This window comes from Mustela erminea, chromosome 14, assembly GCF_009829155.1.
Source record: "Mustela erminea isolate mMusErm1 chromosome 14, mMusErm1.Pri, whole genome shotgun sequence".
In the NCBI taxonomy this organism is placed as follows: Eukaryota; Metazoa; Chordata; class Mammalia; order Carnivora; family Mustelidae; genus Mustela; species Mustela erminea.
Genome location: NC_045627.1, coordinates 51,464,481 through 51,492,478, shown reverse-complemented (window position 1 = coordinate 51,492,478; position 27,998 = coordinate 51,464,481). Strand labels below are relative to the sequence as shown.

The following is a 27,998-nucleotide window of genomic DNA, read 5'->3' as shown; positions in this document are numbered from 1 at the left end:
CAGCCGGAAGGGGATCCTCTGCCCCGGGGCTGACCCGCCCTGGCCAGGACCCGGCGGCAGCGGCGAGGTGAGGTTTGCCTCTCGCTGTACTCCTTCCTCCTGGCTGGTGTCAGCCTGTCGGTGGGTGAGGCGGGGTCACAGCCCGGTGTGTTGGTTTCCTGGAGCAGGGCCAGGCGCCTGGATAGACACCGTGCAGGAATGGTGGGTTGACAAACGTTGGTAGGAGAGCTGAGAGCAGGAAGGGGCTTCCCAAACTCTGCAGGTCTGGAGAGTTTAAGAATGTTTTTCCTCCTTGTGTCTTTTCCCTGATGTGGCCTGACCCCCCCCCCCCCCACCGTGTCCTACAGTCCCCCAAATAGAGAGAGCGGGAGCATGGTAGGAGAGACCTTAAGTCTCTGCTCAGGAATCCGCCTGAGAGGGAATGCCACCTGCCTCCCTTTCCTGCTGGGCCCTGGGGAGCCCACAGAGCCATGGCCCTGGGCTGGCCCTCCTGGGTCAGAAGAAGGCCACCTGTACCACCCACCTGCTTCCGAGTGCCTGCGGTGGTGCGCTCTCCAGCCTGGTGAAGTGGCAGAGAGACTGAGGACTGTGCCCAAGGCCCTTGGGGACAGGGATCTGCGCCAGCAGGCTGCCCTGCTTATGGCCTGAGACTTCCTGCTCTGGTGTGGGCTTCTGGGGTGAGGGGAGTGAGAGCAGGGGTTTGCGGGGGGGGGGGGGGGGGGGGGGAGAGCTGGCAGGCAGGAAGGCCCAGCTCTGAGCCCATCAGCAGGTTCATCCACAGGAAAGGCCGCCTCTGCCAGTTTCCTCTCTGGTGGCAACGCCGGAGCTTTGTGAAGAGCGTGGGCTGGGACCTCGAGGAACCGGCACACTGGCTGGGTTTCCAGGGATCTGCCAAACCTACTGGAACTGGTTCTTGGCATGGCTCCCTTCCGAGACGTGCCAGGAGGGCTAAGGGAGTTCAGGGCGGCTGCTCCCAGCCCTACCAGGCTCTGCCAGAGGGACTCCTGCCAGGGGAGGGGTGGGCAAGGCCCCCTGGCAGTAGGAGGCCAGGCTCTGTAGCCTGAGTACAGGTGGCCTCCAGGAGGTGGACAGCTGGGAAGGCAGCCCGAGGACACTGAGCTGGAGTGAGCTTTCCCTCGGTGCTCCACAGATCCTCTCTCCCGGAGAGACGTGAAGGGGCATCTTCTACCCGAAGGCTGCACAAAGTCTCCTGCAGGGCTTCCCATGGCCATGCTGGGGATATGGGCTCTGGTCGGGGCCTGCTGGTGCCTCGGGCAGGGCCTCAGGGCAGTCTCTTAGAGACCATACAGTCATCCCATTTTCTAGATGGAGAAACTGAGGCCCAGGAAAGGAGGCCATTCCTCTCCTCAGTAGCTCAGGTGGGACGTATGCCCAGACTAGTGCGCATGTAGGCTCAGAATCTTGGTCTTCGTGGCCTTCAGTGGTGACTGTAACCTGCTGCCTGTGTCTCCACCCCCACCCCAGCCCAGTCCTGTCACCAGGCTCAGCACTCGGAGACCCTGTGGGGCAGTGTGGCCATTTCCCAAGGCCCCTGAGCAACATGGGAGGTCAGCGCTCACCACAGCGGCCGGTCCTTGGCTCTTCAACTACACTCCCTCAAGGCCACCCTCCAAGCCCTGTGGTGCACATCAGACTCCCACAAAGATCTGCCCTGGGGCCTCTGCTCCCATGCCTGACTCCAGACTGCCTGCTTATCTCCTACTCATCCTTGCATCTCAGTGTCCGTGTCCCCTCTTCCCCCCAAATCCCCTCTATTTGGAAGTGCCACGGGGCCCTACAGACTTCCCTTTGCTGGCTCCCAGCCCCATCTAGGAGGGCAGGTGAATGGTGAGGAGGGGTTCACAGGGAGGCCCTGTCTGTTCTGAGTTTGGGAGGGGGCTCTCAGAGATGGGGGCTAGCCCTGAAGTCGCTGCTCTCTGTCTGGCCCAGGTCTGCACCCTAGAGGAAGGTGGGGCAGGACATGGTCTCCCAGCTTTATTGCATTTGCTCCTGGCGGGGGAGGAGGGAGGCAGCGAGGAGTGTTCAGCTGCGGAGGCCCTGGTAGGATGTGCCCGTTTCCAGCCCTGGGGGGAGCAGGGTGAGGCGTGAGTGCAAGGGGGTGAAGCGTGGTTGGACAGATGGACAGATAGAAGGATGTCAGCGGACAGGAGCTGGGAGATCAGGAAGGGCTAGAGCCTAGAGGAGGCTGGATGGGTTTACCTGTTTTGTGGATCTCTGGAGGGAGTTTTAGAATTCCTCTCCTCCGTGTGTCTCTTCCTGACTGTGGCCTTCAGTCACCTGTGAGCCCAGCTTGGGGAACTGAGTGCAGGAGCCCTAGATCAGTCACCTGGCTTCACTCGGTGCTCCTTTGACCTCTGCTCCCAGGCCGCCACTAGTTCAGGACCATGGGTGGCTCCCGGTGAGGGTGTGGGCAGAGGTGAGTGTTCCCGCACTCATAGCTCACATAGGAGAGAACATCTAAGCTGTTGGCAAGGGCTTATAGGAAATTTGTGCAGACTGAAGAGGAAGACATCCAGGCAGAAGTCTGTGCACCGGCCGGGCAGCAGGACAGCAGACACATTGAGGGCGCTTGAGTAGTGGGTAGAGCTGACAAGAAAGGGGCACATGTGCAAGTGGGGAGGGAGGCAGGCAATGAGTGTGCAACCGCAGCCAGCGTCTCCCTCCCCACCCCCACTCCTGGGCAGTTCCCCCTGTATGTCCGCTGCTTACTCATTTGAGGTCCTAGCAAATGCCTCTGGTCATGACAGACATGGTTCCCCATTTCATAGATCGATAGATAGATAGATAGATAGATAGATGTATACATATACATGTATCTATCTATATCTATATCTATATTTATTTATTTATTTTCAGTGTAACAGAATTCATTGTTTTTGCACCACACTAGTGCTCCATGCAATACATGCCCTCCTCAGTACCCACCACCTGGCTCCCCCAACCTCCCACCCCCCGCCCCTTCAAAACTCTCAGGTTGTTTTTCAGAGTCTATAGTCTCTCGTGGTTCATCTCCCCCTCCAATTTCCCTCAACTCCCTTCTCCTCTCCATCTCCCTATGTCCTCCATGTTGGTTCCCCATTTCTAATTCCTGTGAATCAGGACCCCTCTCCTACTTCGTCCCTACCTCATCCCTACCCTTGAGGGTGTCTATGCCATGGAGGTCAAAGCAAAAGGGGTGAACACCTGTCAGAGCCCCATGGGTGAAGTTTAGGCTAGGTGTGAGGCAGCAGGGCAAGGTGAGGACTGGGGAGAGGTGGCAGGTGCTGGACGATTGTGGGCATAGATGCCACTGGACTCCGCCAATGTTGTTGTTTCAGAATTCAGGCCTAGTGCCTCCAGATCTTTGGAATTTTTTTCAAGAGAAGCTGGAAATCCAGATTTTCATGTGAGATCTCTTGATTTTATTATTTTTTTTAAATATTAAAACTTTTTTTTATCGTGTTATGTTAGTCACCATAAAATATATCATTAGTTTTTGATGCAGTGTTCCAAGATTCATTGTTAATCTGATTTTAAATAACTACTATTAAAATAGTGCACACATCTCTGTAGCTGAACAAGAGCATTTGGACCCATGCGGCCTGTTGAGTGTAGGTGGTTGAGCCCTGAGTGTAGGGAGAGGGAACAGTGACTCTGTGTCCCTGGGACCAGCTCAGGCCACTCCCAGGCTGGGCAGAGAGGCCAGGACACCCCAGGCTCTGGGGTGGCCTCAGGCTTCCCCGAGCTGCCCCAGGTAGCCCACAAGCCAGTCTGATGGCAGCTTCAGCCCCTGCACTCAGCGATGTTGACTGGCCCATCATGCCTCATGCCTGTGGCCAGGGTCCCTGCCACCCCGCCCGCCCCCAGTCCCAGGAGGCAGACAACTTGTCCTCCCGTGTCCTATGACTGCTGCCCAGTAACCATATCCTTGGGAACTGCTGGTCAAGACTGGGGAAACAGGACGCAGGACTGGTAGGGGGTAGTATCCAGGCACCAGCGTGGGTGGGGAGCAGCAGTGTGGCCTAGAACATTCTCTAGGCCTGGAGGCAGCCTGCCTGGGTTTTAACCTTGACCCTGTCACATGCTGAGTGACTCTGGGTGTGCTCTTAAAGTCGTAGGCCTCCCAGGTGTCTGTCTGAAAAATAGGCGCTTAGGGCAGCACCTGGTACCGAGTCTCCCTGTTAGCTGTGTCAGTGTCCTCTCCGCACGCACGCACATGCATGGCTGTGCATGTCCGAGTCTACCTACAGGTGCACACATGCACACACTGCTCCCTATAGTGTTGATGGCATCCCTGAGTGCACTCCACACGGGCATGTTTTCTAGAAGGAAGAAGTCTCATCCCCAGAGTCTGTCGGCTTTGTCCTTGGGTCAGGCAGGAGGAGAAGGAACCTTGACCGAGTCCTGCTCTATGCCAGGCCCTGCATTAGGGACGGATGGATTTTATTTCAAGCTAGCCACTGTGTGGGGAGCTGAGCAGATGCCCAGAGTCCTGCCAGTGCTCGGTGGCAAGGGAGGGATTGAACCCTCACCTGACTGGTTCCCCATCCCGGGCTTGGTATCCACGTGGCTCAGTAGCCACATGCCTGGACAGAGTGGGGTTCTGGCATCATGCCCCTGGGGTACCCCCAAAGCTACCCTGTGGGGAAGGTCTCTGCATCACCCATGCCTATGGAAGATGTTGGGCAGTTGAAAGTCCTCGTAGAGCTTAGGGCTGGGAGAAGTATGTTTATCCTGTGACCATCACCCAGGTGGGTGGGGAGAGTATGCGCATGCTTGCTTTATGGATCTCAGCTGCTTCTGCTTTTTGCCTGGACTGCCAGGAACCTCTCAGCCGGCTGAATATTTAGTTGTTGTAGGCCTTCTCAGTCCAGAGTGCCTCTACTTCTTCCTCTTTCCCTCCAACCCTCATTTGCTTTCCAGTCCTGTATTAAATGCTTTGGATCTCTTGCTTCCTGGTTTTTTGTTGTTGTTGTTGTTGTTGTTTTGTTGCAAACGTTTTTGAAATGCAGCATACAGGAAAGTGTATAAATCACAAGTGTACAGTTTAATGATTTCTCTCAAAGTGAACATAGCTGGGTAAGCAGTGCCCAGGTCCAGAAACAGCACATCCAGTGCCCCTTTTAGTCAGTGACCCTCAGGGTGACCGTGTCCTGCTCTCGTGTTGCACGTTACATGGCTAGAGTCATGTGGTGGGTACTCTAGGTTTGGCTTCTGTTCACAGTTATTTTTTTTTAACTTTTTAAAAAAGAATTATTATTTGCAAGAGGGTATGCACATGAGTGGGAAGGGCAGAGGGAGAGGGAGAGAGAATCTGAGGCAGACTCCCTACTGAGGATGGTGCCGGACACCGGGGCTTGCGAAACCAAAAGTCAGATGCTTAACTGACTGTGCCACCCAGGCATCCCTTTTTTAAAAAAACTTTTGAAAAATTGTTGGTAAAATAGAACTAAGATAATGTTGACCATCTTAGCCATTGTTAAGTGTACAGCTCAGTGGCATGAAGTACATTCGCTGTCCCACCATCCAGCTCCAGAATTCCTTCATCTTGTAAAACTGAAACTCCGGCCCCATCCTCCAGCCCCTGGCAACCACCATTCTCCTTCCTGTCTTTAGGAATTTGTTATTCTAAGTACCTCACATAAGTAAAATCATATAGTATTTGTGTTTTTGTGGCCGGCTTATTTCACTGTCACAATGTCTTTGAGGTTTATCCAGTGTAGAGTGTCCGTTTCCTTTTTGTTTTAAGGCTGAAGAATATTCCATTGCACGTATATACCACGTTTTGTTTATCCATGTATCTGCTGATGGATACTTGGGTATCTCAGTTTCTGTCTTTGGTTTTTGTTTTGTTTTTCTTTGCTTTTTTAAAGCAAGCCCTATGCCCAGCATGGGGCTTTGAACTCATGACCCCGAGATAAGGAGTCACATGTCCTACCAACTGAGGCAGCCAGGTGCTCCCTACTTTTTTAATATAATCCATAATATACTGTGAACATGGGCATACAAACAACTGTTCAAGTTTTTGCATTGGGTTCCTTTGGTTCTGTACCAAGACGTGGAATTGCTGGGTCATACGATAATTCTGTTTTACATTTTTGAAGGCATCTGCCTATTTTCCATAGTGACTGCACCATTTTCATTCCCTTCAACACCAAACAAGGGTTCCAGTCTTTCCACATCCTCGCCAATACTTGCTGTTTTTGCTTTTTTTGATAGCACCCATCCTTTTTTAAGAATTTTTTTTTAATTTATTTGACAGAGATCACAAGTAGGCAGAGAAGCAGGCAGAGAGAAAGGAGGAAGCAGGCTCCCTGCTGAGCAGAGAGCCCGATGTGGGGCTCTATTCCAGGACCCTGGGATCATGACCTGAGCTGAAGGCAGAGGCTTTAACCCACTGAGCCACCCAGGCGCCCCAGGTAGCAGCCATCCTAACGGGGTGCAAGGTGGTGCCTTACCGTGGCTTGACTCGCATTGTCCTAACAATCCAGGGTGCTGAGCCATGTTTTCCCATCGGCGTGTCATCTGTGAGAGCTGCGCGCCGCCATCTGTTCTTATCACTGTCTGGTTCTGCAAGGTAGGAGTAGACCGTGGCAGACCTGCTCATTCTACTGCTGATGAGCATTACCAGCTGGTTCCCCATTTGGAGGGATTGCAAAGAGTGCTGCTAAGAACATTCTAGGGTGCATCTTTTGGGGGACATGGTCCTGGGTTTTTAAATGTAAGCCGCTCCTCTTTGGAGGTTAGTGTTGCATAAACAAACCAATCAATAAAACGCATAATTCCTGTTTCCTCATGGCCATGTAAAAGTTCCTCAGACTTAAATTCTGTAGCACAGGACAGGCCCTCGGGTTCCCTGTCGCAGGTGGCCCAGGGTCCAGCTGCCTGGTGTGTGCCCTCCCAGACTCTGATTCGCTCCCTCGGGAAAGAGCCACTTTGGGCCCTGACAACACCCTCTGTCCCCCATTGTCCCAGGTGCCCTTCCCCCCACTGCTGAGCTGGCTCACTGAGGGCCTGACCAGCTCCCCTCTGTGCCCAGGGATCTTTGGGCAGCGCCTGGAGGACACCGTCCACCACGAGCGGAAGTATGGCCCCCGTCTGGCCCCCCTGCTGGTGGAGCAGTGCGTGGACTTCATCCGGGAGCGCGGGCTCACCGAAGAGGGCCTGTTCCGCATGCCCGGCCAGGCCAACCTGGTGAGGGACCTGCAGGATTCCTTCGACTGTGGGGAGAAGCCACTGTTTGACAGGTGAGCTCCTGGGGGAGAGCAGCAGAGACAAGATCCCCATCCAACCCCCGCTGCGGGGACTCGTCCCAGGACACAATCTCCAGGCAGCAGAGGTGGGCTGCATCCAAGAAGCCTGGCGGCAGGATGGTGGGTGGCATGGCTCCCCACGGCAGCAAACATGCTCAGTCAGCTCCCCCTGCCCCTAGTCCCCATGGTCAGAGAACGGGACATGGAATCTTGGCAGCAGCCCGGGGCCTCCTCTCAGGGCTGGACCCTGTCACTGGCAAGGCGCACCCATGTTCATGTAGGCTGTTGCCCCAGGGGATGTTTATAAACCTTTGGGACTCTTGGCCTCCTGCAGGGCCTCCCTCTTGGCTCTGCCTCCTTGGGGTGACCCATCCCCGGGCCCCTTCAGTGGCAGCATGGAGCAGCAGCTCCCCAGTCTCCTCCACCTGTCCTGGCCCAGTGCCCGTCCTAACCTATTGTGGGCTTCCTGGGTCCAGGGCTGCACTGTGTGGGTAGAGTCCACTTCACTGAAGAGCCCAAGGACCATGACCCTGGAGGTGGGGCTACTTTGGGCCTCTTCTCCCTGACGGGACCTTGCCCATTAAAGCGGGCTTCCTAAGAAGTTATTCCTGTGTCAAGCCCAACTTGGCCTCCATGGAGCTACCCTTTCTTCTCAGATCTGCCCTCACAGTCAAGGCCCCCCTCTGACCCCAGGATAAACCCAGGGGCTCCTGCTGGCAGCCCCAGACTTCCCAGCTCTTCTTTTGGTGCAGAGCACCCTTGTGCCTCCAGATTCTGCCAGGACCCATCACGGTAGCTTGGAGGGTCTGTCGGGAGATGTGGAGCCTGGGACTGACCCCATTCCCAGGGGAGGTCCACCCTTAGGGAAGAAGAGCTATCGAGTAATGGAAGCATTACCTTGCAGGCAGAGAAACTGGGACTCTCAGGTTAGCCACCTCTCTCCAAGTCACACCTACAGTAAGGGCAGAAGCTCATTTGGGCCCCTGGGCTGCCTTCCTTGCCTGTGCATCCTGTCTCCTTTCACCACACGCATTGAGCCTGGTCCCGGGGGAAGGAGCGGGACAGGTGACGGCACCTGCCCTAGAGGGGCTTATAAGCTCATGGGCATCACAGAGCTGTGGGCTGCAGAACGTTTTCCTTAGGTGCTAGGGTAGGGTGCCTGGATTCAGGATAAGTGTGTATAGGAGGGGAGGGGGTGGGGGTAGGGTTCAAGTACCACCAAGAAAGCCTTAAACCACGATTTAAAGGGAGAGGCTCTGCAGTGAGTAGGGGAGGAAGGAGAAGTTGAGGAAGTGGGTTTCTAGGCAGGGAGGAAAGAAGGCAAGGCAGTCAGGGTGCCGGGCTAGGCTCCCTAAACCAGGGTGGGGCAGAGGATCTGGACATGACTGGCTTCAGGGACCTGTGGGCCAGGGTGCTATGAACTGGGGTTGCTGCACAGGCTAGGGGCCAGGAGCACCAAAAGCTGAGGGCCTCGAGGAGCCACGGTGGTGCTCCAGCCAGTGAGGCTGGCAGAATGGAACGGTGGGAGGGCTGCTCTGAGTTAGCTTGCCCAGGACAGAAAAACTTTCACCTCCCTGCCAAAGGGAGACCTATCAGTAGGGCCTAGGCCACACTTCTCTCACTGCCCATGTCTTCCCTGGGCATAAGCCTGCAGATCCCGCCTGCTTCCTGCCCCTTCCTCCAGCCTCCTAGGGCTCTAGCTCCGGCAGTGGCCAGCACTGAACCCACAGTGTTCCAGCGGTGGGTGGGGGATGGAGACTGGGTTCAAGCCTGGGCACCCCCAGGGGCTGTGAGTACCCAGGAAGTGGGGGGTGTTGAAGGAGGTGAGGAGGCCTGGGGGAAGGCAGTGGAGGGCATGGGCAGCAGCATGGCTGGCTGGAGAAGGTTAGAAGGAGCAGAGCCAGGGGCCGTGTGGCCAGGCCAGACTGAGAGCCACCAGACCTGAGGCAGGGAGGGGCCCTAGGTATGTAGTCCGAAGTATATATGGTGTATTGATCCACAGAATCCCAAATGCTGTAGCCAGAAGAGACCCTAGGGCTTAACTCAGTGAGACCAGCTGTGGACAGCAGGGCCACGTTCTCCTGGCCCCAGGCTCACCTTTCCTGAGCACCTGCTGTGAGGGAGATGCAGTCTCAGGGTCTAGATCCAGGGCCGTAGGAAAACAGATGAAATACCCGGGCCCAGGCCGATCCAGGAAGGTGAGCTGAGAGGAAGGGCCAAGACCGCAGTCCAGGATCTGGACCCAGAGGCCAGGAGGCCCAGGGTTGCTGCCCTCCACTGGGGGCAAACCAGCCTGGGCAGCTCCAAGCTGGGGTACAGGAGACTGAGGCCTCCAAGGGGACATGCAGGGCACTGGGGCACTAGAAATAGTGTGATGAACATAGAAGCCCGGGCCTCTATAATGTAAGTAGGAACCCGGAGGCTGAGGGAAGGGGCCTGACCTCTGACCCTCCTGGTCCCCAGCGGCCAGTGCCCAGTGATGCCTGCTCTTTCCAGGAGCTCAGCAGGCCAGCATGGCAGGTTCCTTTGACTTGGCCCCACGCCTGCCATTGGTGAGCCATTCTGGGGGTGGGGGGAGCCGCTCAGTCTCCCCATCATCCACCCCTGCTCGGAGCAGAGCTCTTCTCATGTTGTCCTGCACCGGGGCGACCACCCCCGTGGTCCCTTCACTCATCCAGCTCCCAGGCTAACTGGACACATTGAGCACGCATGTGGACACGAGTGCGGAGGCTGCTCCTGGGGGAGGGGCACAAGGTGCTGGCCACTTCTGGGGTTCCCTGGTGTCCCAGGCCTCATGCACATCCCCCTGCCCACAGCACAACAGACGTGCACACGGTGGCCTCTCTGTTGAAGCTCTACCTGCGGGAGCTCCCCGAGCCTGTGGTCCCCTTCGCCAGGTATGAGGACTTCCTCAGCTGTGCCCAGCTGCTCACCAAGGACGAGGGGGAGGTTAGTGGCTCCTGGGGACCCATCCTGGGAAGCGGGCCCACTGGGAGGTGGGTGTATGGAGCAGGGTACAGACGTTTAGTTAATTTCATGGCCCATAGATCCTGCCTATAGCCTGCTCTGTAAGATGGGAGGCCTTGACCTTCCTGCTCTGAAGGGGGCCTGGAGCAACCTGCTCTGTATATGGGTGGGTGCCTGGAACGTCCCCTGTCTGTGTATGGTCCACTCTGTGTGCAGGCCTCAGTCCCTGGGAGGAGCAGCTACCTCCTAAAGCAGGCCAAGTTCCAGTCATGGTTGGGGGCCTGGGGCCCAGGTGTGGGCCCCCACATAGTAGGGACTCCTGCTAAACTACCCAGCTCAACCTCAAGCTATCCAGGCAAGCCACAGGGTTCAGAAACCACCAGACTTTTCATCTATTTATATCCTGCCTCCTCCCAAAAGAATTTGAGACTGCTTCCAGGACAGAGGGCTCCCACGCCTACCCTCACCCTCTTCTGTAGGTGCCTGCCTGCAGCCCTAAGCCAGCTTTGGCTGGAGAAGGACTCTTTGCCGACCTTCGGCCTTGTGGGAGATGAGGGGTCTTTACCTGGCAAATATTTGTGCCTCTGTAAGTGTGCTGAGCTGTGGCCCTGACATTCCTCCTTGACCCTGCAGAGGCACACCCTTCACATCAGTTTTCCAAAAGTAAATCTGCTTTCCCGAGGCTGGTGTCGCCGCTCCTCAGAGGGAGGTGGAGGTGGTGGCACCTTCTGGCCACCTGGGGCCTGGCGGCAGGGGCCTTGGCTGGAGGTCTGGACTCAGATTCCTGTCCTGCTTCCAGTCCTCCCTCCAGCAGAAGGGCCTGGAGTCTCACTGCTGGCCTTTGAAATGCTGTGTTTCTCTTTCAATCCCAAGGGGACACTGGAGTTGGCTAAGCAAGTGAGCAGCCTTCCCCTGGCCAATTACAACCTGCTCAGATATATCTGCAAGTAAGTGACTAGGGGCGGGAGCTTCCCTTCCCAGAGGGATTCTCCGCCATTCTCCCACCCGACACTCCTCTCCCTGTGTTGATGGAGCCAGCGAAGAGCATGAAAGAACACAGCCCCTGCACTCCTGGGACTTATGGTACCCATGGGAGCAGGCAGTGTTATATCCCCTAGTGTATATTCCTGAAGAGAAGGGACATACCGTGTGTTTCTTCAGCCTTCTTTGGGTGCCTCTCGCTGTCCCATCCCCCAGGGGTCTGTGTCCTGAGCACAGTGGCCTCGACCCAGGTTCCTGGAACCTGGGCCTGCTGTGTAGCCCTCACCTTGCCCCACGTCTGAGGCATCTTGGCCTTCTTGGGCATCTGCCCCCACTGCAGGTGAGAGAGCTGTGTGTCCTGCTGCCACACTGACAATAGGCCCTTGTCCCACTGGCCTCTGCTTCTGATGGCCGTCTCCTAGCCCTCAGAGGGGTTAGCTCTGCCCTCTTCAGAGTTTGCTACGGGCAGCTGGCTATGCCCAGCAGCCGTGGACACATGTGGACATGGCTGGGTATGAAGGCCAGGCAGCTTGCAGCAGATCTGGCTTCAGCTTTTGCTTTTCCGCCAGCTGCTTCTTCCTTACTGTACAGGTTTCTGGATGAAGTCCAGTCTCACGCAAATGTCAACAAGATGAGTGTCCAGAACCTAGCAACCGTTTTTGGACCCAACATACTTCGGCCACAGATAGAAGACCCGGTCACCATCATGGAAGGTAATGGTGGAGGGGTGCATGGCGGTGCTGGGTGCTGCCCAGTCTGGCCTCCTCTTGGTCCTGGAAGGGTCCTCAGAAGCATCACCCTGCATCAGTCCGGCCAAGGGCCAGGCCGGTGGGAAGGGGCTCTGTTCCAGGGGACTCCCCTTTCCCCCCTACCGACCCCATGGGGTCCAGCATGAAAAGGAACTTTGCCCTGTAGATGGGGTCACTGAGAGCAATTAGAATGGTGGGAGAGGCTGGGGGATGGAAGAGGTCAGTGCCCTTGCCCTTGAATACACACACTGGTGTTTTTGCTTTCCTTAAGTAAATGTTAAGTAGTTGTCACAGTCTCCTGGCTGTCAGAGCTGTGCCCTGATGTATAAATAATGATTATAAACAGCAGGAGCGGCTGCGTGCGATAGGCGAGGGCCTGTAGGAGGGCCTTTTCTGCATCACCTCACTGTCAGCTTCACGGGCTCATGATGCGGTTATTACACCCACTTCGCAGATGGGGAAACTGAGTGAGGTCAGGAGAGGTAAGGTGATTCTGTCAGCCAGGTATATCAAAGGCCACAGGTCCAGGCTGGCCCAGAAGCTAGAGCCCGCACTCAGAGGGCCTGTGGAAGACTGTCCTGGCGCAGTTAGTCAGGGAGTCCTGCTGCCCACGGATGGGAGCCCCGCAGCCAGCGCCAGCTGAGGTATGCAGAGGCTGGTGGGCACTCACACAGCATGGAGGCAGCTGGAGCTGCCGCCAGGCGAGCTGAGGCCGGAGTTGCCACTCCTTGCTGAGCGAGACCTGGGAGAGAGGAGTGTGGGGGTGGGCTATGGAGCTCTGTGTCCGCCTGGGGTGTGGCTCTTGGGGTGGCACTCTCCTTCAGATGCCCCCCTTGGCCTGCCTAGCTCGGTCTCATCCCAGGCCCCCCAGGTTCTCAGCCTGCCAGGTTGAACAAACGCCCAGCAGCAAACACTGAGTTCCTGCTTCACCCAGTTTTCTGGCTAAGGATTCCTTATTTTTTCCAGGATTCTTAGTTACCTCCAGTGGGAGGGTCTACCCAGCCAGCCCTCCTTCCTTATCCCCTGGAAAACTTCCCAGGCTCTGGTCTTTGGTGGAGGGTAGTAGGAGGGAAAAAGGCAAGCGGATAGGTACTGTGCTCCCCTTGTATTGCCCCCCACCCCATGAGTGACCCCCAACACCCTCGGGCAGGAACCACAGGCACCACAGGCTGCATCTCAGGGGGCCGCGGCCTGGAGAAGAGGTATTGTGTGTGTGTGTGTGTGTGTGTGTGTACATATGAGAGAGAATAGGGTCAGGGCAGAGTGGGTTGTACATGTTGGGGACTGCGTACATTCGTGTGTTGTGAACACATGTACGTGGGACTGTGTGTGTGTGTGTCCACTTGCACCTGCAGACCATCTCTGTCCCTGACCCAGACCCTTGTGCCGCCCACTGTGTGGACAGTCACACACAGCCCCCTTTGGCAGTACAGGGAAGTGACGTGGGGCAGCTGAGAAGGCTGGGACGTCTAGGTCCCGGTTTCCAGGGCCAGACTGCCACTGGCTCGCTCTGCGTCCCCTGTGGGCATAGTGCGTGCTCCTTCCCCACACCCAGTGGGATGCAGCGGGCTGCAGGCATAGTGCCCCTTCTGTGTCCAAGGAAGGGGATGTGGGATTTTTTTGTCTGCACTAGATTTGGAGGGTGTGGTGACTGTCCTTTCCTTTGGAGGCAGATGTCAAGCTCTTGCTAAGTTCTCCCCTGAGGTGCAGCCTGGTTCCAGACTGCGGCCACCCTGGGTTGGGTCTGGTCTAGAGAGCCTAGACTGGAGACATTCACAGCCAGGCTTTCTCACTCGGTCTTCCTGGCAGGCACTTCTCTGGTCCAGCACCTGATGACCGTCCTGATCCGCAAACACAGCCAACTCTTCACTGCGAGGGCCGAGGAAGGGCCGACCTCCCCTCGTGGGGGCCCACCGTGCACCGTGGGATGGGGCTCTGAGGAGGGCCCGAGGGACGGCCAGCCGGAACCCAGCAGCCCCAGCAGCCCTATCAGCCCTGGCTTGCCATCACACAGGACCTCGTCTCTGGATGGGGCCACTGTGGCAGCGCTGTCTAGAACCTCCCCCACGGGCCTGGGTACCCGAGGTGGCCCTGCCGCCCCCAGCCCTGGGAAGAAAGTGCAGACTCTGCCCAACTGGAAGTCTTCCTTCTGGCAGTCAGGATCCCGTTCGGGGAGCCCAAAGGCGGGCAGCTCATCCCTGGAGGTGCCCATCATCTCCTCTGGAGGGAACTGGCTCATGAACGGACTGTCCTCCCTGCGTGGCCACCGCTGGGCCTCCTCGGGAGAACGGCTCAAGGACTCAGGCTCTTCGCAGAGACTCTCCACTTATGACAACGTGCCCCCACCCAGCGGCCTCTTCCCCAGCACCCCCAGTGTGGCCAGCACAGTGTGGTCGGGGGCCTCCTCTTGCGAGGCATCGGCCAGGGGCTCAGTCAGCAGCTGCACAGCCTGCCGGGCCAGCGACTCGTCCGCCTGCAGCTCCCTGCACACCGAGGGGGCCCTTGAGCCTTCCCCTTTCCCCAGTAGCAGCGAGGAACGCAGATCCCCGGACCTGGGCCACGGCCTGGATGAGGTGGGCACCTGCATCAGCAGCAGTGAGCCCAGCGACCCAGGCAGCCCCACCCAGGACTATGCCCGCTGCTCCGAGGCTCTCCAGGGCCTGGTCACGGAGCTCAGGGCAGAGCTGTGCCGGCAGAGGACTGAGTACGAGACCAATATAAAAAGGTAAAGGGCTGCAGCCACGGGACAAGTGCGAGGCTGGCACCCCTGGGGCCGGGCAGAGCCTTTGTGGCCAGCAGCTCATGGGGCACTGGCCTTGGTAGTCTGCCTCTGATCATGACCTCTGGCTCTGATAGAAAGCCTCTCTGAGGCCAGGCTCAGAGTAGCCAGTCCCAGGAAGCCACTTTTCTGGGACAATGCCCCCAGAACAGGGCTGGGAATGGAGGGGTGGGGGTCCTCTGTCTGGAAAAGCTCGGGAGCTACAGGGCCTGGCATGCTGTCGGAGCTCCATAAATGCCTGCTGAGTAAGTGAGTGAGAATCCCAGCCTGCGCTGCTCTGAGCACCTTTAATGGAGGGGCTCAGCATGGAGGTCCCTGTGTGGCCCTCAGGAAGGAGACAGGCTCCATGAGGTATGCAGGAACCTGAGGAAGTGCCCACGTGCAGTGCAAACCCCAGGCCAGCCTGGCTGGTGGACCATGGTTGGGCCTGATAAGGGAGCAAGGACTTCGTCCAGGATTATAATCCTGTTTCCCAGGAGGAGGGAGCTGGCTGTGCTGAGCCCTGCCCTCCTGCCTTCCCTGGTCACAGGAGGATGCCTTGTGCCATATCCTTTTTGCTCACAGATGGTCCTGGTTTGATCCTTCCAGCCTCCCTGGGAGGAGGGTGTTTTCCAGCTCTGAGGCACCAGGTTCTCCAACCAAGGTCACCAACAGCGCCTGAATGGCCAGTGTTCAGTGCTTCTACCAGCTTCTCAGGCTTCTCAGCCCCTGGCCCCAGCTGTCTGACCTATATATCAGGCCCCACCCATTAGCAGAAGGTGTTTGTGGGCTCTGACATCTTCCTTTCCTCATCAGAGATAGTGGAGGTGCTTCTTACTCGGAGACTGGGATTTCTACAGGGAGCTGGAGGGCAGTGTTTGGCCCTTTTGCTCTGCAGGAGGTCAGGGAGGGTCATGGCAGGCGATGTCTAAGCCAGGAGTTGAACGACCAATAGAATTGGACTGAGCAAGGAGAAGAAAGGACGCAGCATGAATAAAACTGTGAGGTACACAACGGGGGGACGAAACCCCACAAATGTGAGCACTGGGTTGGAATTTACCAGCCAGAGGAACAGTGGAATACCCTGCAGATACAGAGAAAGATGATTACAGCTGAAGATGAGCTCACAGACAAAAACTACATAATATGTGGGAGGTATTACCAGGCGAAGGCTGTCCTCACACAGCCTCAGAAGAGGTCAGAACCAGCTTCTCACTTCTTTAGCTGTTTGTGGAGCCAACTTGAGCTTCTAGTTCTCTCATCTTCTCAGAAGCTTGGTCTCTCGGGGGGAAATGCAGTGTTGTTCCATGGGGGCCTCTGGATAAGACTGCCTGGGGTCGGGTCCCTGCCCCCTGTGCACTGGCTAAGCATCCCAGGCAGGCTCTCTGATTCCAGTGTGTACTGGTCGAATGTCTGTGTGGGCAGGATCTCTGGGCTCGGGGGACCGCACCTATCTGTCCTGAGGATTGAGTGCCACAGTGGGTGGCAGTGCTGAGCGCAGGGCCCAGTGCATCCAGAGTGCTCAGGAAAATTTCACTGCTCACACTCCCTCTTGCTTGGGGGGCTGGAGGTAAGACAAAACTCACAGAAAGAAAGGGACTGCAGTGGTAGCCCCTAGAGTCCCTTCACTGGCAGGGTGGTCTAAGGAGAGAAGGGTCTATAGGAGCACAAGAAAGAATGAAGCCCCGTCCAGTGGGTCTTTGGGGAATACAACTGCACACAGCAGTCAGTCAGTACTGGGTCTGGTCTGGGGGGTTGGGGGAAACCAGCTTTCTGCCCTGCCTCCCAGGACTCAGAACCCCTCCCCTGTGCCAATTCCTGTATTCCCAAAAGAGAATGCACTGAGTGTCTGTGATGTGCAGACACTATATGAGATGCTGGGGACACAGCCAAGACCAGAGCTGATCAAAACTTCTACTCTCATTCTTATTTGGTGGTGTTTGGGGGTTGGAGGCGGAGAGAGACCAGAAACGAGACAGATTTTAAAAATCTGTTGTATGTGAGAAGGTTCAGTAAAGGAGAACACAGCAGGGTGAAGGGAAGGGGACCATGGTGGGGAGAGGGTTGGAAGGCTGGGGCAGAAGCCCAGGGGCTGTGGTGAGAGGGGCACGTGGAAGAAAGTGGGGATGAGGGGTATGGGAGAAAGGGGGGTGGAGGGCAGAGTGTGGAGCTCCAGGCTAGACACGTGAGTAGCATCGACATCAAAGGCAGCAGTCAAGGTAGAGAGAAAAGCCAGATTCAGAACATATTTGGAGGGTGTTGCTAATTGGCCAGACATGGGGGTGAAAGAAAACCGACTTAAGAGAACTTTTTGTTTTGGAATAATTGGAAGAAGGTGTTCACTGAGTGGGACACCAGGGCTGCTGCAGTGGTTTGGAGAGGCAGGGTCAGGAGCCATCTGTGGGCCTGTTAAGGTGCAATGCTTATGGAGTTTCTGAGTGGAGTTTAGGGAGATAGAGGCTGAGGGGTCGTCAGTGCGCAGATGATGCTTTGGGTCTGGAGACTGGATGATGTCACACGAAGAACCACAGAGAGGAAGACAAGAGGCCCAGGCCTGAGCTTGAGAGGGCCAGGACAGAGAAGGAGGAGCAAAGAGGGGGCTGGAGCCCGAGGAGAAGCAATGGGGGGTGGTGTCTGTGGGGTCCCTGCTGCCACTCACCTTGGCGGTTCTTCTGTGTCACAGCATGTCCCGTGCTCCCCAGATGGAGGGCTGAGGCGCAGGCAGCTTTCCTGCCTCCTTCATGCTTAGTGTTCAGTGACAGGGTGGAGGTCTGGGCCTCATCCTGGAGATGGGGAATGGATACTTACTCCAGTATGCCACGTGACAGGTGGTGTACTGTGGTCTTCTTGGTCTTCTTTGTCCATTGTAGCTGTAGATCTTGGGGGATTTTTTTTCAGAAAGGATACCAGGACTCAGAGCCGTTTGTGTTGCTTCATAAACAGCCAGGCTGGGGCTCAGACTCCAGTGTGTTGGTTCCCAGGGGCTGGGTTCAGCATACCCCAGAGGCCTTCTAGGAAGTAGTCATCTGGTTGAGAAGACGGATGTGCCAGCCTTCGTAGAGTGTGGCGTCAACATCCAGAGAAGCATGTCTGGGGGTGGGGGGGATCCAGAGAAGTATCATGGAGGGTGACATGTTTGAGCTGGGGCATGAACGACAAGGAGTAGTGGAGGTGACAACACAAATGGGGTTTCCCCAAGTCGTGTAGTGTCTGGCTGGGGTCTGGGGAGTTGTGGGAGGTGGGGTAGCCAGAGGGAGGCTGGAGTACGAGGGGCCTCACAGACGAACAAAGGCAAGGGGACAGTTTCTTACTTCCCTCTCCATTTGGGAACCAGGCCTGTTTTCTGCCAGCCAGCGGTCCCTTCCTCAGTACTCTATATTTTAGTGAGGACTCAGGGAGGCCCCTGGCCTCGAGTGCCCAAGGGCCAAATGCTGATGCTGGCATTTCTGGATCACAGGCCAAGGGGAGGTGCCCTGGGGATGAGTGCCCAGGTCTGGTGAGGACCTGAGAGGCCTGTGAGGCCTGTCCCAGAGCCAGGTCTGAGCCTGCACGCGTCCTTCCCCTCCGTGGGCCATCTGTCCAGCTCCTTTGGAAGGCGTGCACGTAGGCACGAGTTTGCTGAAACCCAGCTGGCCAAAAGCTAAAACAGTGTCTTTCTTCTTGATTTTAAAGACTTGAAGAAGGTAGTGCCAACCTGAGGAAACGAATGTCACGGCTAGAAGAAGAACTAGACCAGGAAAAGAAAAAGTACACAATGCTGGAAATAAAGCTGAGGAACTCAGAGCGGGCGCGGGAAGACGCAGAGAAGAGGAACCAGCTGCTGCAGAAGGAAATGGAGGAGTTTTTTTCAACCCTCGGAAGCCTGACTGTAGGAGCAAGAGGTGACAAAGCCCCAAAGTAAAGGAGTGGAAAGAACTCCCGTGAACAACGGTGCTCGCCCGCCTCTGAGCAGAGATGGCCGTCCACCTCATGAGGAGACACAAGGCCCTGCAGCGTGGACCTGGGCTTCTGTGGTGCCAGGAGCTCTGGAGCTAGCCGGAGGGAGGGGTCCCGACACCCCCAGGAGGGACTCTTGGGAGCAGCCCAAGCGCCATGTGAGATCTGGATGCTGCTCTGACCATGCAGGGCCTGGCAGCTGTCAGAGGGGACAGTCCCGTGACCGTTAAAACAGATGACTCCTGGGATCTGAGTAACCCACTGGGTTACTTTTTTTGCATTCTTTATTAAATTTGCTGACATAGCATGATGTCTGGATTCCTGACTCCTCCTTTATGGTCATGTAGAATGAAGGTTACCAAATTGTTCGCAGATTTGAAAGTCCCCAAGGTGTCGGATGGGTGGAATGGCCTGGGGTTCAGAAGTGGGTTATGAACCTCCCTGAGGAACACTCAGTGTTGTCACAGTCACCAAAGCTGGATTTATGCAAATCTATGTTTTGCTCCATGTTCTCTGTACGCCAAGGCCAGACGATTTTCCTCAGTCCTTCCTTCCCCCTCTGAGCCACCAGGGCCTCTGCAGCTGGCATTTGTCCTAGAATTCCTCTCAAGCCTTCCACCATAACTTGCTTGCCTTTGCTTGGCCCCAGATCTCCAGGGCCAGAGCCTATGAGTCAGAGCTTAGCATGGGCACTCTACACCGCACTTCTACACCCAGGGTGTGTGTGTGTGGGGGGGGGGTGGCATAGGGCCTGTGTTTAAAGGAAAAGAGCCACAGTGATGGGAAGTGCCCATCCTTGGTCTTCCAAGTGTGCCTCAGGCTATGTGCTCTGATTCCCTGCAGATTCCCCTCGACCTAGTGCTAGTCCCTTTCCCTTCCGTGCCCATTTTACCGTCCTTCTCCAGTTCATCCTCAGACTTCAAAGCTCCATCAGGGCAAAGCTTTCAAGAAAGCGTGTGGCTGGCCACCACTACACATGTGGAGGCCTGGGTCAGAGCTCTTAGGGATGGGACTTAAGGAGCAACAAAGAAGTTGCCTCTGAGTGGAGAGCACTGGTATCATTTCGCTTGCTCCTGCTCAGTGTCCTTACATACCACCCCTTGCTATCCTGAGCACCAAAGTGCCCCAATTTCTAATCACTATCTCTGGAAAAGTCCCTCAGGACCAACCACCCATCCAACTGGAGTTCGGTATAAACTACCACACTGAGGTTTAAATGCCAGTGTCTCGGTGCTCCCAAGAAGAGCTGGCTTCCTACCATGAGGTATAAGCCCACAGGCCCAAGCTGGCTGCTAACTCCCACAGTGGTGAGGCAGGCTGACCACGGCCGTCTGCTGGACCACCCATGGTCTTACCAACCAGGAAGCCAGATGCCTGCCAAGGCCACCAGCAGCATCAGCAGTCAAGAGTTCTCTCGGGGAATCGTGAGGGAGGGGGTCAATGGAGAGCAACACCCAGATCTACTCTCAGGCAATCTATAGCAGATGATCTGGGTGACCAGCTTCCCCAGGAAGTAAAATATTGCTCTCCCCTCTATTCAAGGAGAAAGAGAAAAGAAACTGAAGCGGCCGATTCTTCAACAAGATAGGAACTGGTCCCATGCTCAGAGGAGAAACTTTGACTAGGAGAAGATAGGTGGGAACACCAGTGTATTCTTATGGTCCTAGGTTCTCTTACCGCAGTCCTGGAATTCTGCCAACTTTAACTCAGCAAGAAGATGCCACCATGCTATCAAAGGAGCAGGAAAGACAAAAAGGGTTTCACAAGACGAAAAGGAAAGCTGTCTTCTCTTAGTCATTCATAGTAGCAAAGGCTCAGTTTCCAGCCAAGGCCTGGCCAAAACCAGCTCCTGAACCACATCTGCCACCTGCTGGCAAAACTAGGATCTGCAAGTGCAATTTTTCTCTGAAAATCAGTCAGCAATATTCAGTAAAAATTCTGTCCTCCAGTTTCCATTTAATCAGCACTTTCCATTCTATCTGTAAAACATAAGGACTTTTTCCTATAAAGCACACTCAGTACCAGAGCCAATGGGCTTTGGCCTAGTACCCTGTCTCTAATCCACTTAGGTTTTCCCCAATTGAGGTACATTTCAACAACCTATTCCCAAACTGCGGATTCAAGTTGTACCTATTAGTGTAATGACATTTCAAATTAAGTAAACCGATGAATTATGAATGTGAAAACACAGGAAATTAATGTTTGGAAGACCCTTGGTTTTTTGGAATGCTTTAGAAAGAGCAAGGGCAAGTTGCTAAAAAACTTAAATTGCGGATACATCCACCATGCAATAGCAGAAAACTGGCAAAAATCGAGGATTCTGCTCTTAGATTACTTCAAAGGTGCTTTAAAATTGGTGTTTATTTTTTATTTATTTATTTATTTAAAGATTTTATTTTATTTATTTGACAGGCAGAGATCACAAGTAGGCAGAGAGGCAGGCAGAGAGAGAGGAGGAAGCAGGCTTCCTGCTGAGCAGAGAGCCGGATGTGGGGCTCGATCCCAGGACTCTGGGATCATGACCTGAGCCGAAGGCAGCGGCTTTAACCCACTGAGCCACCCAGGTGCCCCTTTGTGTTTGATTTTAAAGGAAAAACTGGAAATGATAAGTCTCATACTAAAAAAGAGGAACTGGCTTAAGACTGAAAAATGTCCATTAAAAAAGAGTAAAGTTTTTAGGGGGTGTGTGTGTGTGTGTGTGTGTGTGTGTGAGGGTGGGGGAAAGGGAAAGACTCCTTGTTTTACCTGGCTGTTGAATAAAGGACCAGTCATGACCGCTGTACATGCCACACTGTAAAAGGGCCTCGGAATGCAGTCCATGTATCCATGTTCCCAGGCCTGTGGGCAGTAAATGGAGTAATAACAACATGTTTCCTGGATTCCCCCACATTTGATGCAGGGCCCCAGCCCTCTGGAGAGTTCTCCCAATATCCTCTGGTTCTGTCACAAAGGGACGGTTCCTCATTTACATGAGCCCACAGCTAGGTAGATAAGACAACGCTGCTGCCTCTTATACCCTTGTCTCCGCCAAGAGCCCCCACCTTTGCCAGAAATCATACCCTTCCTACCAAGCCCATGGCTACTACTTCCATGCTCTACCAAGCCCTGTGACAGGTGGACCTATGAGGTGCCCAAACCGTGTGGTGGTTGGTGAGAAAGGAGAGATACAGCTACAGAAAGCTTTCTACATAGAGCAAAGGGCTTGGGCTGGTTCTGCGCAGCTGGAAGACCTTGGGGAAGTTAAGCTCTGTGGGTCTCTGTTCCCTCTTGTCTACAGTGAGGATAACCTCAGAGAGTTGTGGCTGCACCCACAGGCCTAAGCATCTCCCATGTGATTAGATGGTGTTGTTTTCTGTACTTTAGAGCTGAGTGCTTTGGAAGCACAGAGAGGTTAAGGACCTGGACCACAATCATACACAAGTCAGTGAAGGAGTCAGGCTTCCATCCCAGGGAATCTTAATTAAGAGACTGTCTTCTTAATTATGCATCCAAACTGAAAAGATGCTGGTTTGATAGTTTTACCTCACCCCTATCATGTTTTAAGGAGGTCTGCGCACAGGATGCAAAAGTAGTGCCTCTAAAACAGAGGGCAGAGGGCAGGGAGTACTCCTGACAGATGGGACACCTCCACTGTTCTGTATGCTGATGTGTGTACCCAGAGCAAAAGGGGTGAGTGTGAGAGACAGACAGACAGAGACAGAAAGGAGAGGAGCAGGGGAGGATGCAGGGCTAGAGGAGGCAAGGATCTGGTCACCTAGGGTGGGATAGCCTCTCGGACTTCATGCTTTAGGAGAGGATTTCCCCGCTGCATTTATATCCGCTACAGAAATCCAAAAGGCTTTTCATTATTGTGGGGATAGGGAACAAGACCTAGGTCATGGCTTTCATAGAGCTTACATTCTAGTGGGGTAAGACAGGCCATCAAGAAGTATTAAAAGAAGACAACAGGTCCCAAATGGAGTCACTTACACTCAGCCACATGTTCATGGAACCAGGACTTATAGTTTGGGCTTTTCCAGAAATGGAATCTTAAATCAGTCCATCAGTAATCTGGTCAGTACTAGTTAGGTCATCTACTGGACAGACCTCAACGATCCCCTGCAAGAAAGCAACCTCGCAATAACCAACCTGCATTTTTGTGTAGTGTAATTTCCTGCTCCCTCTGTCTGTCAAAGTTTTTCGTTTTGTATAGCTCCTCAGAGATCCTCTCTTTTAGGTTGGATACTGCCCAATTTTTATGAATCATTGAATAAAGCCATTAAGATCTAAATTTACTCAGTTGAATTGTGTTTAATAGAAGTACATAAGATACATTCAGATTTTGATAACTGGTCTGAAAAAGGTGATCCCAGTGGCATATTTTAGATAAATTAGCCTGGAAGTCCTCTCTGAGGAGGTGAATTTGAACAGAGTGAATGACAGACAGGGCCACCATGCAACTAGACAGGTGTACGCAGAAGAAAAAGAGTTGTAGAAGTTTGCACGAGTGCTGGCACCACTGTTGACATGGTGGGTGACAGAAGAGGCAGGAGCCAGACAAGGCCAGACTCTGTACGGCCTTGTCACCCAAAGTAGAGTTATTATTTTTTAAAAATCTTTATTTATTTATTTGACAGAGATCACAAGTAGGCAGAGACAGGCAGAAAGAGGGAGGGGGAAGCAGGCTCCCCGCTGAGCAGAGAACCCGATGCGGGGCTCGATCCCATGACCCTGAGATCACAACCCGAGCCAAAGGCAGAGGCCCAACCCGCTGAGCCACCCAGGCGCCCCTGGGGTAGAGTTATTTTAAGGGACACAGAAAAGCAATTGAAGGCTTTGAATCAATGGACATGAATTGGCTTGTATTCCAACAAAGTTATTTTGGCCACTGGTAGGTTGTGGATAAATTTGGTGGAGGTGACAGGGAGTAGCTGCAGGGAAGCTAGCCCAGGAAGTGTGGTCCAGGCCAAATGTAGTAGAGTGACAGGCCAGCAACTAGACAGGAATGGTCTGAAGACGGAATGAAGGGTGAAGGGAAGACACAGTGTCCAGATTAATCTTTGTATTAGTCCTGATGTAAACAGGAGCAGAAAAATAGGGTAACAGAGTGAAAGGGAGTGAGAAAGAGTCTTTTATAGATGGGAATTACTATAGATGCTGCTAAGAATGATTCAGTAGAGAGGGAAATATGATGATGAACAAATGAGGGTGATAATGAGGAGAGAAGTCTGAAAAAAGATGCAAGAAAGTGGAAGGATTGGCTTCCGAGACAAGAACTAGGAAGACAAAGGACACGAACATGGTTGCAGACAGGTGTATACAAGCGCATACTAAAATTTTTAAGAAGTCCTGAAAAATGAGGAACATGCTCACCTTTAGAGCAGCAGCCCCATAACTTACTTGAACACAAAAGCCATTATTCACTTAACTTCTTAGTCTTCACTTTGTAACGCCTGTAGAGCAGAGTGGTTCCAAACTGAAGATTGGAGCCAGACTGCCCAGATTCAGGTCCTGGCCTCACCACAAGCTGGTGGAATAGCCCTGAGCAAGTTACTCAGCATCTCTGTGCCTCCATTTGATCACAAGAGGGGAGAACAGTTTTTTACCAAATAAAGTTGTAAAAACTCTGTGAGCTCATACAAAGCACTTAGCGCCTGGTATAGAGTAAGCACTCAGTGAATCTTGTTACTAAGTCAACACAGGACACCCTAGATTTGGTAGTAGGTATTGAGTCTTTGAAGGGTTTTAGGAAGGGTGTCTGATCATTACTTTGGCTGCACCATCTGCCCCTCCTCCACTTCCACATCTCTGTCTTCCCTTAGCAGTCTCCTGATGGCTTCGCAGTTCCCTTCTTTCATAGTAGCCACTTGGGGCTTGGCATGCCTCTTTCTTGATGTTCCCTGTACCTCATCTGTGATTGCTCTTGGTGGAAAGTTGGATATTTATTTAGGTTTCTTTTCTTTTTTTTTCTTTTTCTTTTTTTAAAGATTTTATTTGACAGAGATCACAAGTAGGCAGAGAGGCAGGCAGAGACAGGGAAGCAGGCTCCCCGCTGAGCAGAGAGCCCGATGAGGGGCTCGATCCTAGGATCCTGGGATCATGACCTGAGCCGAAGGCAGAGGCCTTAACCCACTGAGCCACCCAGGAGCCCTCTATTTAGGTTTCTAAGGCAGGTGATAACGGACAGAGCGGGGAAGCATACCAGAATCATCTTGCGAACTTGTAAGAAAACCATCTCCTTCATCGTCTAATTCTGTATGAGAGTCACCTTCTCCCTCTAACCTCTTCTGAGAAAACAAGAGCCTCAGAGAGTTTAGGGAACTTGCTATAGGTAAGGCAACTAGTGAAGTCAGAATTCTACTTTAGTATCTGGCATTAGAGCCCATGCTCACATTACTACAGTAATTTCAGAGTGCTGTATATAGTTTCCTCATGACCCATTTTGAGGGCCATGAATATTGCATTTCAGAGGACAAAAATAGCATAGATGACAATAGGTCCTAGTCATTGGCTTACCCAGCCCCACATTTATTGAACACCTACCTCGAAGGCATTATCTAGAAATCAAGACAGGTTCTTCCATCCAAGGACTTCCAGAGTGAAGCATCTAGAAGAGAAGCACACAGGGTGCCCACACAGAACATTAAAAGGCCCACAATATATTGCTGTCTTACATCCTGTGGAAAAAAGTTGGGGAATGAGTGAACAAATGAATAAATAAGTTAACAAGCATGCACTGGGTATGTGAAAGAAAATGTCATGGCAGGGAAGGTTCATCAGAGAATTATCTGAGCTAATTCTTAAGCAATAAAGATTTAAAATAGGCAAATACAGGAGTAAGCAAAAGCCTGTGCACAGAGGATATACGATATATGCCACAGAGGGGGCTCAGCTGGAATGGGGTGAACAGCAGGAATGGTACCTGAGACAGAACCAAAACAAAATGCTTAACTGTTCTAATTCTAAAAACAAAAAGCAAAACACAACAAAAAAACCCTATCGATTTTGAAGCATTTCTCTCAGGAATTATTCTTACCAACCACACAAAGACTGGGACTACATGGGATGGAAAAAGGACTTGAAGGTCAAGAGTGTACAAAAGTTCTCCTTTGCTCTTCAACATTTCTCTACATTAAACCATTTTTAAAAAAGATCTACTTATTTTACATTAAACCATTTCTATTCCTTTCCAAGATTATAGTCAGCAATTGCACTTGCTTACACTAATTTTTTTTTTTTTTAAGATTTTATTTGACAGAGAGAGATCACAAGTGGGCAGAGAGGCAGGCAGAGACAGAGGGGGGAAGCAGGCTCCCTGATGAGCAGAGAGCCCGATGTGGGCTTGATCCCAGGACCCTGGAATCATGACCTGAGCTGAAGGCAGAGGCTTAACCCACTAAGCCATCCAGGCGCCCCTAATTATTTGTTTATAAAAGTACACAAAGTCATCATTATAGTAGCCCTGTGAGACCATCTCCCATCCTCACGTAACAAACAAAGCAGCACCAGGCTCAACAAAACTGAGACTTGTCCAAGATGGCTGAAACTCTCCATCTGGAGCTCAGGCTAACCTGGAGTCACAGGATTCAGTAGGTCTCACCCTCTCTGGGGGTCCCTGGGACCCTGTCTCTTCAAGACACATGTGCTTTTAGCTCCTCCTTTTTGATCTGTTCTGGCTCCTCAGTCTATTTTTCTCAACACGTGTCATGATTCTATTTCCTGCCAACTTTACAAGAGTCCTCTTTACTGCTGCTTCACCACTCAACGTTTAGCAATCAGATCTATGCCCCCACCTATCCAGGTAGCCCTAAGCCTTACATATGTTATACCCGACAGGAATTCCCTTTTTCCCTTTTTCCTTCTGTCCACAAAATAACACTAACGGAAATGGTTTATGAGCCATACAAGCAGATGACACAGACCACACAATGGAAGAAACTGGAGAGATATTCAATAAGGGAGATATTCCTTTTTTCCCCACTCTGAAACATTTAAGTGGCAAGCTGATGTGTGTTCCATCATGGCCTCTTCAAACTATGATGTGCAAACTGGAAAATACACTATTGGATGTTACTTTCCCCGCACATCTTGTGTGCTGCCAAATCCTTAGAGCTCAGCCCCAAATGCTAATCTTTGCCATTTCACCTAGCTAATGGCAACCTGAGTCCTCTTTCTTCTATTCTCATTGTGCAAAAAGGACCTCAGCTCCCTCAGCTGAGCATCTTTGGCCTCCCAGTCACCAGCCACCACACCTCCAGTCTAACCAGCTTGCTCCCACGACACATGTCCCTCCTAAAACAAAGGTCTGGTCATATTACTCTCTCTCAAAAACTACAATTTCCTACTGCCTTTAAAATGAAGACAATTTCTCCAAATGTTTCAATTCTGATCCCCAACTTCTGACTTTATTCTCTTCATTATATTCTCTTCATTCATGCTGGCCATTCCACATTCCTTGCCCACGAACCCACTTTTAAACCTCCTGTTTTTCTCTTAACTTGGGAATACCCTTCCATATACCCAGGCTCAAAAAATGCCTCCTCTGTAAAACCCTCCTTTCCTCTGACCAATCTCTCCCGGTGTTCCTTCAGCATGGTTCTTGTTCCTCCACACAACACTATTTCAATCAGGCTGACCAAACTGTCATCCATTTTTCTATCCTTCATTACCGTAACCCAGCTTCCAACAGAGGAACTTAGACATTGATGCATTCATCAACTGACAAAATTAAATGTCAGAATTCTAACATTAACAAAGCATATCTGAAGTGCTTTAATTTCAAAGTTCAAAGACATCCTGGTTCATTAATGGTAAAGCTAAAAAAATTTTTAAACGCTAAAATCAGTACAAAGATTATTTACATGAAGTCAATGGACATTTGAAGATACAATACTAAAATAAATGGAGTACCTAGCCTGGAAAGGATAAACTACTCCCATCTAATTTAGCATCACTAGGGTATTACAACTGGGTGGATATTGCCGCAACATTTTGATGTCTATTTTTGCCACCGTCTCTCCCTGGAGGCCTCTCCAATGACTGTGATAAAACAGAGTGAGTGCACGCACGAAGCTGGCAACCACATCAGCTGATGGAGAAGCAGTGATCAGGTAAAGACCTACCTCCGGTCCTCTCTGTTCCTCAGAGCAGGAGAGTCTGAGTGCATGTGAGGGTGGGGACAGCATGTATAAGATGGTTTTCTGGAGCATGCGGAGCAAGATAAAGGGGTGTAGTCCTGTAGAGACATCCTAGATGTATATAATGAGTGATCTTGATACTCACAGAGCAGTGTGGCCAGCACAAAGAGAATATACACTTGGCAAAGGTGAAAACACACTCAAAGCTGAAATCCCAGTTTATTTTGAAATAGACCCT

General features: G+C 52.8%; 1 protein-coding gene across 10 annotated transcripts in view; it reads left to right on the top strand.

Moving 5' to 3' along the window:
• ARHGAP22 (Rho GTPase activating protein 22) overlaps positions 1 to 18,954 on the top strand; it is a 166,074-nt gene extending 147,120 nt beyond the window's left edge. For 7 of the 10 annotated variants that reach the window (XM_032311999.1, XM_032312002.1, XM_032312000.1 and 4 more), the window contains 6 exons: positions 7,040 to 7,247; positions 10,070 to 10,202; positions 11,094 to 11,167; positions 11,793 to 11,914; positions 13,760 to 14,675; positions 18,381 to 18,954. In XM_032311999.1, the coding sequence (XP_032167890.1) occupies positions 7,040 to 7,247; positions 10,070 to 10,202; positions 11,094 to 11,167; positions 11,793 to 11,914; positions 13,760 to 14,675; positions 18,381 to 18,609 (1,682 nt within the window). In that variant the 3' untranslated portion in view covers positions 18,610 to 18,954. The remainder of the gene's footprint in view (positions 1 to 7,039; positions 7,248 to 10,069; positions 10,203 to 11,093; positions 11,168 to 11,792; positions 11,915 to 13,759; positions 14,676 to 18,380) is intronic. The other 3 variants (XM_032312001.1, XM_032312007.1, XM_032312003.1) reach the window with 2 other exon arrangements.
• Positions 18,955 to 27,998: the final 9,044 nt, after the last annotated feature.